Raw genomic sequence first — 15,462 nt, 5'->3', positions numbered from 1 at the left:
CAGTCACAGATAAAGACCTAAGAGTGATGGGCTCACTGTGATGCCCTTTAGTGGGAGGAAATTTAATGGAAGTGGCTACATTGGTAGCAGATGGAGCAGTTTCCTGGATCTCAGTCACGGTAGAAATCCTAGACCCCCTTCAAATTTGTTCGCCAGATTTACAGTCCGATAGAGATGGCGGGATCGAAGGGGATGTGCTTGTTTGCCTGGACCTTGAGGCACCAGGGGTTCTGATTTCTGCCCCCCCCCCTCCTTCTCTCTCTCCGTCTACCCTTGTCTCTCATGCCCTCCCCTCTCTTCTCTATGTTTCTTTTCAGGCGATTTTCATGATTCCCACGAACCCTCCTCCGACCTTCCGGAAGCCCGAACTGTGGACTGACGAGTTCACCGACTTTGTGAAGAAGTGTTTGGTGAAGAACCCAGAGCAGAGGGCCACTGCTACTCAGCTTTTACAGGTGTGTGTGTGTGTGTGTGTGTGTGTGTGTGTGTGTGTGTGTGTGTGTGCGTGTTTGTATGTGTATGTGTTCGTGGGTGGGTGTGTGGGAGTGTCAGGGTGAGTGAGTGAGTGTGTGTGTGTGTGTGTGTGTATGTGTTGGTGGGTGTGTGAGTGTGTGTGAGTGTGGGTGTGTGTGAGTGAGTGTGTGTGTGTGTGTGTATGTGTTGGTGGGTGAGTGTGGGTGTGTGTGAGTGTGTGTGGGTGGGTGGTTGGGAGGGAGGGAGAGGTGAGGGCAACCCCTCAGTGTGATGACAGTAATAAATCCACACGCTGTCCGTCTCGCTGACTGAGTCATTAATCAGCTTCACTGATAATGTGGATAGCTGAGGCACGTACTGTACACCGCCTGTGTTTTCCATAACAATTCAATACAGCCTACATCAACTGTGAAGCGAAAAAAAAACATCTGTCAAGTTGTGATGTGTTTGCCCACATAATAACTGATACCACATTGAGATAGCCACACTCCCCGGGGTTCCGTTCTCAATCTGAATTAAATCCATGTCTCAAGTTATGGGCCGACACACTCCATGGCTCAACATGCCCAGAGCAAGCAACAGTTAAAGTCAATGTTGAATTTGGCCATTGTTTTTGAAAAGGGTAATGCAAATTTCTGTGCTGTAGGCACAGACCATCGGGATTGTGTAAGTCACGGTGGTGATAAGCCCACGCTGTTTTCCGACTATAATACCGTTGTTTTTACTATGGGAATAGTTACAGAATCTCACTTCAGCTATTTGTTGACGATGCTGATTAGCTGAATAAATTAATTAGACCACTGAACAAACTAATCATGCAGCTTTTGATGGTCATAAAAAAATGGCAGTAACTCAAACAAGATAGAGCTGTGGAGCTGATTTGCTTTGACAGTCTGCATGATGCACTGTTGATGTTTGGAGTTCTCTACCCGTGTCTGGAATGCAGATTCCAGTGTTTCTCATACTTTAGGCCCAGTTGATTTAAGCTAATTAAGCCAGACTCCTGAATGTTTGGATGTAAGTCAGTGATTAGAGAGTCTGGTGGGTTTTCAATCCGTTCCAGATAGTTGTGCCCCTCGTACCCTCGTGCACTGGTGTAGAAGCCAGAACAGAACTGGGGTTTCTTTTTCTCAAAAGGTGGATTTCACAGCTCAGCGACAGGCATTTGTCCTGGTGTTCTCTCAAGCCTACCAGGGGTAGTGCTTAAGTACTTTCTCTCTTACGAAAATCCAGGTCTACTCCTCTCTTAGACCGACAAAGTTTTTCATTTGACACATTTCGTTCATTAACACACAGAAGATTGACCTACCAACATGGATTAGACAATTGTGACGACAGTATCTCACAGATTTGCAGCTGGGTGGTCAGGAGAAATGAAGTGCTTCTTAAACTACAAAGTGTTTTTGGTCCCTAATGTTGACCTTTATGGAACGAATAGTGTAATAATCCATATAGTACTTTTGGTAAATCCAGAAAAACAATGGATACAATTGACCAGATTCCTTCAAAATTCAAAATTCAAAGTTCAAATGACTGTTATCTTCTTTCCTCTGTCAGTACCTCAGGCAGTACTGTACTGTACTGTACACACCAGGGGAGGCTGGCGGAGGTTGACATTGGAGGATGGGCTCATTGTAATGCATGGAATGGAATGAGGTAGGTGTGGGTAGGTGTGTTTCCTACCATTCCTAATTCCATTCCATGCATTACAATGAGCCCATCCTCCAATGTCTACCTCCGCCAGCCTCCCCTGGTACATACAGCAATCTCTGGTCATTTTTTTTTTTTAACTGTATAGTATTCACTCAGCTGGCTAGGGTCTTATCACAACCCAAAGGTGGTCCCTTTTATTGACTGCTGTTTTCAAACATTTGACCTATGACAACCATCAATGATTGTCTCCCATCCTGTCTCCCTCTTGTTATCTCTCCCTCGCTTTCTCCCTCCTCCCTCTCTCCCTCTCCCCCTCTCCCCATTTCACCTCCAGCTCTCCTTTATCAGGAATGCCAAGCCTGTGAGCATCTTGCGTGACCTGATCATAGAGGCCATGGAGATGAAGGCCAAGAGGCACGAGGAACAGCAGAGAGAGCTGGAGGAGGAGGACGAGAACACAGTGAGAGCAACACACACACACACACACACACACACACACACACACACACACACACACACACACACACACACACACCTAGACCCACTGTTATTGGGTTTTCAGTTGCGTGCTCATAATTACTTTTTAAGTGCAGAAAAGGGAGTCTGAAAATGCAGACAGGCAGGCCCACGTAACACAGTGGCAGCTCTCCTCCGATTACCGGCACACACACACTAGCGTCTGTGAGATCCCACCCCTCCATGTTATAACCACCTTCCCTGTTTGCTCCCAGATAATGCTATCAGAGCCGATAGCCGCCTCCATCTCCTCCTGGGCCCCTGTTGCGTCACCGGGAGCCCAGACTAGGGAGATTTTGTGGGGTGAAGGAGAAGGGCATGTCCCGTCCCCCCCGTCCCCCCCCCCCCCCCTCTGTCCCTGGCCGTCCCTGGCCCTGCCCGTCTGAGCGGGCCGCAGCGCTACCCTCGCCGCCCCAGCCCCGCCCCCCCCCGACACGCCACCGGGAATCCGGCCCTGTTTGGATAGCTGCTGATGTCATTCTTGACATTTTTGAACAAATTAGGCCTGAAATTGCGAGCCGCCGCAGCCCGACGGGACGCTAATCCAGATATCAAGGTTTGGCTGTTGGTTTGAGCGTTATGGAACATGGCGGCCCCCGTTCCGCCCCCCCGTCCGCCTCCGGTCGCCGTTTGAAGTGATGGCGAGTTGAGTCTGAGGTCGAACAGCTGCGGCGGGGGGCTAATGATAGGATGATGGGGATAGGATTGGTGGGGTGGGGTGGTGGGTGGGGGGGGATTCAGGGTTTTGGGGGGTGAGGGGGGCGGGGACGGGGATGGGGGGTTGGGGGCTGGGGACTGTGTTAGTGGTGGAGGAAAGCCCTCAGTTGCCTAGAAACGAGTCAGAAACATTAGTAAATATAGCCGCCTGGCATTCAAGACCTTGCTGTTGATAGCTGCCTATTTATGTAAATGGTATTCGCTGTGGAGTGTTCGTGCATTACCCGAGTAGAGGCATGATGACTGGACTGTGTGGAGATAAATAGATGGGAACCCACCACCACACAGCCTCATGATGAAGGCTGTCTGGGGCAATGGCTGTCTTGGAATGGAGGAAAGGTGTGCTGTATGAACACACACATGCATGCACGCATACACACACACACACACACACACACACACACACACACACACACATCAGTGCGCGCACACACACACACACACACACACACACACACACACACATACATCAGCACACACACACACACACACACACACACACCATCAGACCACTGTCTACAGTTTTGCCAGGAAGACTGCTGACGCCTCAGTCTCCCAGAACGGTGTAATTGTGAACCTTTCCGGTATTGACTTTGTCATTTTTACTACTCCAATTGATGGTTAAGCACCGTGCCAGAAGTGCCTTATTTGAGGCATTGCATTTAATGGTTTCAGACGTTTGCTGTACCCGGCTAGGATGTACATGCCAGAGCTGTGTGGATGTTGGAAATGGCAGGCGTATGATCAGGATAATCCTGAAATTGGAGATGGTATTACGCTGGGCATGACATTCAAGGGCGGGACGCCGCGTGTGTATTGACTACCGTCGCTTCCAATTAGACGAAACACGTCCTCTGTGTGTTGCGGGGTCTGCCCTAATACTTCGCCACTTTGAAAATCCGCCGCGGAAAACAACCCATTATAGCTTAATGAGATCTCAAGGTGACTCCCTAAGATCCTAAGAACAACGTCATTACTCCTCCCCAAACCTCCTTCTCCTCACCTTTGGCCGGGGCTTGTTTTCCCATGAAGCCCTGGTGTAATACCGCGTGGTTGTTAGCCTCCGCAGTGTCAGGTGACACGGTTCACACAGGCCTGGTGGTGGAGACTCCGGGCTGCCTGTCACAGCCTAGACGTGCCGATGGAGTCATTTGTTTTTGCACATTAATTCAATTCTGTCCCTAGACCGGGGTCGAATGGACACCTGCTTTCCATTGCGGCGGGGGCCAAGCCGGGCCACCTGCTGGTGTTTTCACTGTCGAGCAGCACCCAGACAGGGCTCCGTCAGGGGGGGCTCGGAGGACAGACTTGGACTCAGAGACCCCACTCATATACGGTCATGTCCCCCTGTCCGCTGTCACACCACTACTTATTAGAGCTCTCGCCGTTTTGGTTGGTTTTCCTTCAGAATAGCACATGTACAGTACAGGCTCTTACAGTGCTGGACAACCTGTACCAGCTGACCTGGAGGCCTACAGTATGTATGTACTCATGTTCATAATACCTGTAGTCCCAAAAGGAGTCTACTCTGTAGGACTTGAAGTCTGTGAAATGTAGCCGAGTACGTTTGTGCACCTTGGCGTACTCCTTCTAGAAGTTTCCTTCACGAAGGTGATGAGAGCTCCTGTTCTAGACTCCAACAAGCCTTCTATTGTTAGACTGGGATCCCCTGTGGAGACTGATGGGTGTGGGGTTTTGACCCGACACCGCCCCCCAGTGCCCGAGGCATCTCTGCCACTTGAACACTAACTGAAATCAGAGCTACCTACTGCTGGGATGGATAATCAGAGCTGGTACCTACTATTCCCTTCGCTAGTTCACGTAGATTATCAGGTATGCTGTCTACACAAGCTCACACAGAAATCACAGATTAGCATCTATTCGATATGGATCGGCCCATGACAAGTGACCTGCAGCTAGAAATTCAATAGCCATGCATCTGATTGTAATTTGGCAGTGCTTAGTAGCCTGGTCCCAAGTTGCCCAGTAAAGGGGTGTGTGTGTGTGTGTGTGTGTGTGTGTGTGTGTGTGTTCATGTGTGCGTGTGTGTGCACGCTTCCATGCGAGTGTGGTGTCCTTGTGCATGTATGCCTCAGGCAGTGAATAGGAGGTGTGAAATTTAAACGTGTGTTTTGAATAAGGCAGTCAGAGGTGCACAGTTATTATGTTGAGGGTCATATTCAGGGTTAATTTAATGCCCGGTTAGTCCAGCCGATGTAATGTATGTATGTATGGGTGCATTTTACATTTCTCATTTGAAATGACTTGTTGCTTCAGGGTGGAAACAATCAACAACTAGGAGCCAATATCCGGGTGGCTAGATTGCCTCTTTTCCTGCCAAGTTGTTTTTTACCGTCTAAGAACAAACTCTTCTACATAAATGTGTATTGATTTTGATCATTGTCGAGATAAAACGTATTTTCTTTAACCTTTTGTGAAAGTGAAAGCAACTACAGTATATAGCGGGGTACTACTGTTTAAAAACTCACCAATGTAAAAAAAATACTCAAATAAACCCCCAGATAGGATGCTGAGTCTTGGTGTGACTGTACTGTACAGTAGTTCCCATAAAGAACATTCAGTCCACAGACTCCAGGGCTGGGCCCCCCAGCGTGGGGCTCCTCCATAATCAGTAGCATCAGTGAAACCTGTGGTGGTTTCACAGTCAAGGACCCGGCAATTGAAATGCATTCAGCCTGCCATGCCTTCGCTTTGAAGCCCTTACCTTTCCCCTGTCAGGAAACTGAAAGCTGGTGTTTGAGCGGGAGTAGCCTGCAATCAGCCTGGGCCTGTGGGACGAAGGCCCCAATCAATGCCTGCCTCCCTGCCTCCCTGCCTGCCTGCCTGCCTGCCTGCCTGCCTCCCAGATGTAGCCGCTGTCTTAAGACCTGCTTGTTTTATAAAACCCTGTCCTGGAAGTGGGTTTTGCGAAGCAAGGCTTCCTCTGGAAATGACCAATTAGGAGTAATACGGACCTTGTTTCCTTCATGCCAGTTTAGATCCGAGCGCTGGCACTATAATGCGATACGATCTGAGAGATACATGGAAGTGGTTTGGAGTAGCATGAAATGTTTCTTTCTAACCTCCTGAAGAAAAATCGGGGAGAGTATAATTGCTTCAATGCCATGTGAGCCTAATTGATTTCTGCTCCCCCTTGGCAGTTGGCAGCGGATCGTGTGTCTGAAGAAACCCTCAATGACCACACATCCAGCTCAGCGTTGATCTCCTTGGATGTAATTTCAGCCCGTTTACCATCTCTAGAACACTCTCTGCTTTCTTGTTCAAAGCTGTGGGCCCCGGGAACTCCAGACGAGTCAGCCTAAACATATGGCTTCTCCGTGGCCGACTCGCTCCCACTTCTCTTTCCCCGCAAAAACCCGTTTGACGTCAGTTGTTTCTTTGTTTGAACAGCGTACAGGGCCTGTCTGAAGGGGCGATGAGGGACGGTGCCTGGGTTTACTCTGGTTCACACTGTGTGCCGGGCCTGGAGAGAGGTCTGGTTCTCTGCTCTGGTCTCTGTGGCCCAGAACGGGCGGCCAGACCCGCCACCAGCCATTATAGACGTGTCAGACGGCCGCTCCGACAGACGGCCCCGGCCCACGCCCGGGCCCCGCACAGCGCCCTGGGAGTCAGCCTGGTGGCAAAGTCAATGAGGCGAATCTCCCCCAGTCCTCCTCTTCCCCTCCTCCTCCCCTCCTCTCTCCCTCCCCCCCCCCCTTCACAGGACTGCAGAGTGAAGCCCTATGTGTTTTATAGGGGGGATGGGAGGTGTGGAATTTTAGCGCACCCCAAAGGTTCATATAGGATTCAGAATTTTGATGGATCGCTGAGCTTCCTGCGTAACCCGAGCTGTTTGAATCTGGCTCTCTATCACGGCTGAGCGACACCCATCTCACATGGGTTGTTACCATGACGTCACCACCAGGGACTTTTTATCCCCGAGGAGTGCTGCTTCCTCCTCCAAAAAGAAAAAAAGCTCCATTTGTAAATGTCATCAGAGCCACCACAACCCACCCTCCCCTGACCCCTCTGCCAACACAGGCTGTGTTTATTAGCATGATTGTCACTGCTCTCAGCCCGTCATTTGCCGTGTCATTCACAGTTAAACCCAAAAACCAGCTCCAGGAACTTGACAAGCTAGCTGGCCCTTCAGCGAGGGTCTTTTCACGCCTTAATTGAGTTTCCGTTTGAAGTCGGATCCAAGCCGCCTAATGTCCTTTAAATGTTTTTCCTAAACACAGCCGCGCTCGATCAAACAGCCGTTAGGAACGTGTTGCACGTAGCCAAAAGACTAATAAGCCGCCTTCCCTGAGAAGACATTTTGATTAAGACTGCGGCTGCTGTGGGGATAGGACAGAAATTAGCGGGCTGTTTGTTAATGTAGCCTGATGCCTTGTCCTCTGGTTAGCATAGAGGGTGATGATGCTAGCGTCTGACTGCGCCAGGCATGCTCCGTTAAAAGACTGGGCTCCGGTGGGCGCCCTGCCACAATAAAGCCACATTCTGGAGAGAAAGAAAGAGAGAGAGACAGAGAGAGAAAAGAGAGCGAGAGAAAGGCACTCTCATCAATCACCAACCCACCAAAGCATACGGCATGGCCGCTGAACCAGGACTGGGGGAATACCCCTCTAAATTAGGAAAAAGAGGAGAGGGAAAGACGAGGGGAAACGAAGCACATTATTGAGAGGGAGAGGAGAGGAACTCCCAAACAGTACTTTATGTGTGTGAGAAATGAGCTCGAAATCCTCCCTGCATGGAAAGAACTAAAGGCTCATTATGGGAGACCGGCGCTGTAGAGTTGGATCAAACAGGCCCCGGTTCTGAGCAGAGAGCATGGAAGCTGTCACATGGATGAGGAGACAGTGGTTAGTAATGACTAAGGGGGAAAAATGGACGTGAAGGGTGTACATAGATACAGGAGGCGGCATGTTATGAGATTGTTGTGGAATAACCCACCAAGGGAAGCCAGGGGTCAGTCCCAGAAACACAGAGTCATGGAAAAGTCAATGCCATGTTTCCACGGACCATTAGCCTTGTGATTAAGTGACTCCAAATAGATGTTTTATTCCTGGGTATGCAATCATGCCCTGGACATGTTGGCTTGGAACATTACCCCAGTGTACATAAGTATATATGCATGAAGTGCACGTTCATATCTCACCGACAGTGATGGCTTTAGAAATATACAACATATATATTTTCTTTTTTTTACACAAGGTGCATGGACATTGTGTTCTGCAGATGTATACCTCGTTGAAATTTGAAGACCAACCATGCCAGTCGAAACCTATGTTATGCACCTCTATTTTGATTCCTGCTTGTGTGTGTTATTGCTGCGAGGCTCATGCCCTCTCTCCTGCCCTCTCCCCTTTGACCCCTGGCAGGATGAGGAGGTGGAGGTGGACTCCCACACCATGGTGAAGACGGCCTCTGAGGGTGCGGGCACCATGCGGACCATGGGCACCCTGAGCGAGGGGACCATGATGGAGAACAGCGGCACCATGCTGGAGTCAGACCTGGGCACCATGGTCATCAACTCTGAGGATGAGGAGGAGGTTGACGGCACGATGAAGAGTGAGTGTGACAATGGAGATGAGACAGGAAGCGCTTATACTGCTCTCTCCCTCTCTCTCTCTCTCTCTCTCTCTCTCTCTCTCTCTCTCTCTCTCTCTCTCTCTTCCTCTCTCTCTCTCTCTCTCTCTTTCTGTGTACATATGAATTGTGATAGCAATGGTTTGTTGCAACAGGTCTGCATGTAGATGTAGATTTATTTGCCCTTACATCCTATTATAAGTGCACTGAATTGATGATAATCAGTACTCTTGAGCCTACCTGACCTCATGTAGACACGCTGCAATGAACACATCCACCACTAGGTGGGAGTGTTGCACCAATATTTCTCCCATATCTCCTTAATCATTTTGATACCCCTGGCAAACCGAGAGTGAGCCATAACTTCCCAAATGGACTCTGATTGGGCCTAACTGCAATGTTTTGGCCTGGCAGCCTGTAACTCTCTGCAGACTACAGAAGTGATTAAACATCCATACAGTTAGATATGAGGAAGTAACTTAAACAAAAGTAAACTTCCTTGAAAACGTCCTTTGTTCCTGACTTGTTCCTGGCTCATCATGCAGCTTTGATTGGTCGTGGGTGTTTCCATGTGGTAGGAGTTAACTTAATATGGCGATGGCACAAAATTTGTTAATTTACGCTAAATGACCCACTCTCAAGCAATTAGTGCATCCCACTAAGTATTATGTAACCAGAATATGAATAATTAACCCGTCCCTTTCATTAAAGAAAAAGTTACTTCCATTTAATAGAAATGCCACCCACTCACATCCCCACAGTCCCTACAAATTACACATCAGTGAATGATGTTGTTTATGTGGAGGAATTGTTTCATTACATACTGGTTTGGAAGGAAAGGAAAGTTTGTTGCAGTTTTGGGGCTGCCTGACTGGTAAAATGCATGAATTTATATATTCATGGGATATTATATTGACGAAGTGTCATGAGTCATGAGGTGAAGGCTCACCTAGACGGGGGAGATTGGCTGTAAGACTGGTGTCTGCTAGTGTGACTGGAAAGCAGAGCAGTTATATTTGAACTTTATCTGTCATATTTCTCTATTTCCTGACAAGAGTAATCTTTTCTTTTCAATCATTGGGTCTGTTAAAACAATAGCTGCTTCATCTGAACTGTTCAGTATGGCTAGATAGACAGCACAATGTTCAGTATGTCTAGATAGACAGCACAATGTTCAGTATGTCTATATAGACAGCACAATGTTGGAGTTCTCTGAAAACCTGGCCACTGCCTTTTGCACTTTTGGAGGGCAGAGTTGATGAGTATCAGTGTGTTCTGTACTGACCCGACCAAACCTCCCACCCATAGCCCCCTATTCTGAGGAAGTATCCAAGACAGGCAGAGTGGAGAGGACCAGACGTAACAATTCTCTCTTACCATCGGGCCGGTTCAAGGGGGTTCGTACCAGACCGGTCAGTCAGTCAGTCAGTCAGTCAGTCAGTCAGTCAGTCAGTCTGGTACATCTGCCGTGCACATGGTGGCTGCTCACTGGGCCCTGTGTGGAGCCAGAGCCTAGCCCTAGATAGAGGAGAGGAGAGGCTGGGAATGGCTGCTTGTTCTGGGGCTTATTACTTTCAGGTGAGGAGCTTTGGCCTTCACGAGCATCGCCGGGCCTGTTAAAGCTGCACAGCGGTGGACTATGGTGTCATACTGGAGCTGTGGAGCCACTGAGTGGATTACCAGCAGGACGGTTTATGATTATGGATTTCACACACAGCTGGTGATTTGAGATTTTTTTTTGTGCAGATTGTTAACGTGTGTTTTGACAGCATGGAAGGGGAGTCGTTTTCTGTCAAGTGTGATCCAATTGGCACATAATGATTGGAGTGAGGTGAGAAAACAAACTCACTGATACAGAGTATGGTAGTCCTATGTTTTATTTGGAAAGGTTATAAACATTGATTTTAAATTGATGGTAAATACTCTGTTTACAGACAGACCAGTGTGTGTGTGTGTGTGTGTGTGTGTGTGTGTGTGTGTGTGTGTGTGCGTGTGCGTGCAAGTGTTCAGTATCAGCTCCGTGGTGCCTCTTCTCTGAGTCACAGAGGAGCCCGTGCCAGGCAGAGGAAATGATGATGTCCCTCCTTGACCAAGCAGGCCAACACCTTCCCATGGAGCTGAACCCCCTGCCTCTGGCAGAAGCAAAGCTACCACTATTACATAGTAATCAGCAGCGCTTTAACCCATACTGTAATTACCCCTCATGTTGGCAGATGTCCAGCCAGGGCTGGAGAGAAGCCTAACCATGTAGGGCTGCTCTCCTTTCATGCCCCCCTCTCTGGCAGACTGCCCCCTGCAGCTCTCAGTGACCCCCCCGCCCCCCCCCCCCATCTACCCACTCTTGGGTGCCTCCCTAGATCCTCAACCATGCCAAACCAATCCAGCCCAGAGCACACACCTGGATAGAAGATGTTTTATATCCACACATGTAATAATGACGATGATGATTCAGTCTGAACAGCTGTAATAGTATACAGTGATATTGTCCCATTTTGATAAAGGGGGAAAAAAAGGAGGTCCATTTCTTTTTTATGCACACTGTTTCTTATATGGGAGATTTGAATGATGCCAATAAAATGACCAGATGTGTTCAGGGAAGTGGTTTACAAGTTGCCCACAGCAGCGGTATAAATCCAAGGTCGGATCTCATTGGAATGTAGTGGATGAAAAAATGCCTGTTTTCTCAGGAGGTCGAGATTAAGAGAGAGAGGGAGAGAGAGAGAGGGAGAGAGAAAAAAGAGAGGGCGAAGACGATTGATTCATTGTGAAGTGTGGCTTTGACGCAAGAAGACAGGCAGCGATAGCACACAGTGAGCTAGGAAATGTGAACCCTTCCCGAACGCATTCACGGAGAGTGCTTGGCTTCCTATTGTGAGTTTGCTCGGCAAAGAGCAGACACACACACAACAGTGTCAGTTCAGACATTCTTGGATTGTCTGACAAGCAACCCAGTTTCCTCCAGCCAACACACACAACACAGTCAGATAAAATGTTCCCTGGAGTCTCAGGGTGGGGGGGGGGGGGGGAGAACCACGTCATGGTGACTGGAACTAAAGGTCTTCAGACTGGATGAAAACAGGGATCCAGACAAAATTGGGTCAAACGGCAAGTTTGGAGCTGGAGGCAAGGAGGAGGTGTGCTCACTGGCCCTCACCGCCCCCCAGGAGGTGTGCCCTGAAATATCTCTACCTCAGAAACAACCCCCAGCCTGAAATATCTCTACCTCAGAAACAACCCGCAGCCTGAAATATCTCTACCTCAGAAACAACCCCCAGCCGGTTCACTCTGCTGAGTTCTGAGGTCTGAGTTGGACAGGTATAAGCAAGATGTTAGTGCAGTTAGCTCCACTATTTGCTCAGATCGGGTAGATGGAATTCTTGCTGTCTAGTTCAGTGGAGGCTGGTGGAGGTATAAACCCTTGCATTTCAATGAGCCCATCCTCTGATTTCAGCCTCCCTTAGTCTGGTTACTACATACTTGTACAATCCAATGCAAGTGTCGAGATGTCGTAGTGTTTTCATGTTATTAATGATTATTAGCCTATTATCAGTGTGAACAGACTCCTGACACCTATACTGCAGCCAGCCACCAGGGGGCGATCGAGATATTTTGGCTTCACTTCATTGATACGTTATTGTCAATTATCAATCAAGCAAAATGTCACTCTCAAAGAACCTGAAGCGTAAAATTGACGTGGTAAAACGCAGCTTTAATGAAGAATGGACTGACAAGTACGCATTCATCTTGCCAACTTTTAGTATTGCAAAACCTGTATGTCTCATGTCATCTGCAATGAAATGGTAGCTGTTGAAAAATAATACAATCTTCGCCGTCACAATTATACAAGGCATGCAGATTTCAGAGAATCATACCATGAGCAGTCAGAGGCCCCTCGCAGAAAAATTGCGAGCTTAAAAGCTGGATATGGACATGCCAATGGAATTATTAGCAGAATGTTAACTGAACTGGAAGAGAGGTTGGAAGAACTAGTGCATTTACTAGTACTATTTAGCAATGCTGCGGTTTTTAAGGAGTGCATGGTCACTGTTTTGGAGGAACTTGCCACTGACAAATCTACAGACAGGATAATCGCCTCTGTTAAGCAAATACCTCTGTTTACCACAACTACCGCCAGAGGACGTTGAACGACTTGTACTTGATAGGGTCAAGGAAGCTCAACACATCCCTGGCTATTGACAAGTCCACTGACAACACTGACATTTCCCAGCGGTGCGTTTTCTGTCAGATATTTTGATGGGAAAGATTTCAAAGGACGGTCACGTCTCGGTCATGTGTCTTCACTACACTGGCTCCCCGCTGATGGAACGAGCTTCCCACGGCTGTCAGAACTGCAGAGTCACTCCCCATCTTCCGTCGGAGACTGAAGACCCATCTCTTCAGGCTACACCTTAACTGCTCCTCCTGAGACATCTACTACTACCCCCCCTGCACTGTGTCTCCAGAGACACCTGCTTCCCCCCTATACCGTTTCTCCCCTTGTATTGTTTGTCCAGTGTCTACTAAAGAGGGAAAAAAAGAAAAAGGAAAAAACCAAACATCTTTCTTCTTCTAGCACGACTGCCAATGGCCGCTGGCCTAAGCTTGATTACTTTTCCTGCTACGACTGGTGGATTGATGATTCATTATTCAAATGTATTGATTGTAAGTTGCTTGGGAATAAGGCGTCTGCTAAATGCCAAAAATGTAAATGTAAAGAAGAGCTGTTGGCTTTGATAAAAGCATGGCTTGTCATTCGAAAAAAGTCAACCTAATCATCACAAATGGTGCTCCTGCCATGGTCGGAAAAAAGCAGAATTAAGAATGTTTTTCCCCAAACTAATGCACTTCACTACACCCATTCACCAAAGTGTGCTTTGCTCCAAACTAAGTGGGGATCTGAAAGAGGATATGGACAAAACAATGAATTCACGATGACCTCTTACTCCACAATGACGTGCACTGGCTGAGTAAGGGCAAAGCCTTGGAGCGCTTCATTGAACTCAGGTAGAGTAAACTACCAGATTGTGAACTTTATTCTGTTTAGTTGATGATATAATGTTCGTGACGCCATTTGATATAAGGAGATCTTTCTTGGTCAGGTGGCCGGAAATGATATATTGATGACTCAGAGAGAAGGTTGAATCGTAATCATTGTATTAGGCAGATCTGGGTTGCATTCCCATGTACAGATGTTTCCAAGACAGCATGCTCTGTTAAGTCCAAGCTTCAAGCATGGCTACGACATGGCTGGTGCCGAGCCTGGCTGTGGCATAGAGATGCCAAGCAAAGTACTGATGTTTGTTACAGCTTATATACAGTTCTCAGAGAGGGAAATAGCTTTACCTCGTAACTTACAATAGTGACATTAGTTCCCATACATGGCTATTCTGTGTTCATGCTGTTCTGTCTTGCTGCTGACCACTGGTAACCTATACTGGTCCCCACTAGCCGTGGTTCCTATATTTGGCTCAGGTCCAGTTACAGAAAAGCATGTTCACTAAGAGTGGTCAGTTTATGTCCTGAGAGTGGACACACTTAAAATATGTTTAAGGTTAAACAATAAGTATTGCTATATTCGATAGGCACACAACATTTGCATATCGTCACACAAAAACGCATCATATCAGCTCACTCTTTTTTTTTTCCCCCATGATGTAATTTGACTGGTAAATTATTTCTATTGAAAAACATGTGGTGTTCTTAATAAAGTCAATGAATGACCACATCAGAAATACATTAGGCATCGGTTCCATCATACAAAGTACATTATATGTCAATATAACAATGTCTGGAAGTAGATCTTCAATCAAAGGAACGGCCTTGTGTTTCTGGTAACAAGGAGTGCTATTTGATTCTTTGATGGTCATCAGTCTTGCACGTGTTCTTGCCTCTGTTCACAGCGTTAATAGGTTTTATTAACTTAAAACAATTTTAGCATTATCATTACACTACACCCCTCCTTTTCTTGACTCAAGTCTATAAAATCTTAGGCTCTCCATCAATTGATTGTGGAATTAACCTGCTCAGAAACAGTTGGAAACAAAAATACAGATGTTAAGCATAAGTTTGTTAATTGGGTTATCTGGACTGTTGTTCCCGTCCCTTAGAATTCCTAGAAGAAAGTTTGTAAGTTCGTGCTGTTGAATTCAGCTGTTTACTGCTGATGACACTGTTAGTTGCGTGCGTCAGTACAATTGAACAATTACGACTACATAAAAGTATGTGTAAGTCTCTCTTGTCATCATCATGTCTCTGTCTTAAATCATAAGAATTAACATTTCCATTGTTTGTCACATTGAAATGTCATTAGTTTGTCTCATTTCTCTTGTTTCATCCGGCAATAGCTTCCTTCAGCATCTGCAACATTCTCTCCCCACTTCTGCAATGGTTAACTTAGACCAGATCTTAACAGCATCTCGGTCTCTGAGTCCTTCGCTCAATGTCTCTTGATTTCCTTGATTCTGTCAGGAAATAGAATCGACAGGCATTGTCAGAATACATTCCAGGTCT

At 47.3% G+C, this 15,462-nt stretch overlaps 1 protein-coding gene across 1 annotated transcript in view; it reads left to right on the top strand.

Moving 5' to 3' along the window:
• Nucleotides 1–15,462, top strand: part of LOC308165905 (serine/threonine-protein kinase 3) — a 63,907-nt gene that overhangs the window by 24,272 nt on the left and 24,173 nt on the right. The window contains exons 7-9 of the mRNA XM_080540090.1: nucleotides 318–455; nucleotides 2,462–2,587; nucleotides 8,745–8,934. Of these exons, the coding sequence (XP_080396216.1) occupies nucleotides 318–455; nucleotides 2,462–2,587; nucleotides 8,745–8,934 (454 nt within the window). The remainder of the gene's footprint in view (nucleotides 1–317; nucleotides 456–2,461; nucleotides 2,588–8,744; nucleotides 8,935–15,462) is intronic.

This window comes from Nansenia antarctica (assembly GCF_963989245.1).
Source record: "Nansenia antarctica genome assembly, chromosome: 10".
In the NCBI taxonomy this organism is placed as follows: domain Eukaryota; kingdom Metazoa; phylum Chordata; class Actinopteri; order Argentiniformes; family Microstomatidae; genus Nansenia; species Nansenia antarctica.
Note: the sequence above shows the minus strand (reverse complement) of the source record. Positions and strands in the feature narration are given on the sequence as shown.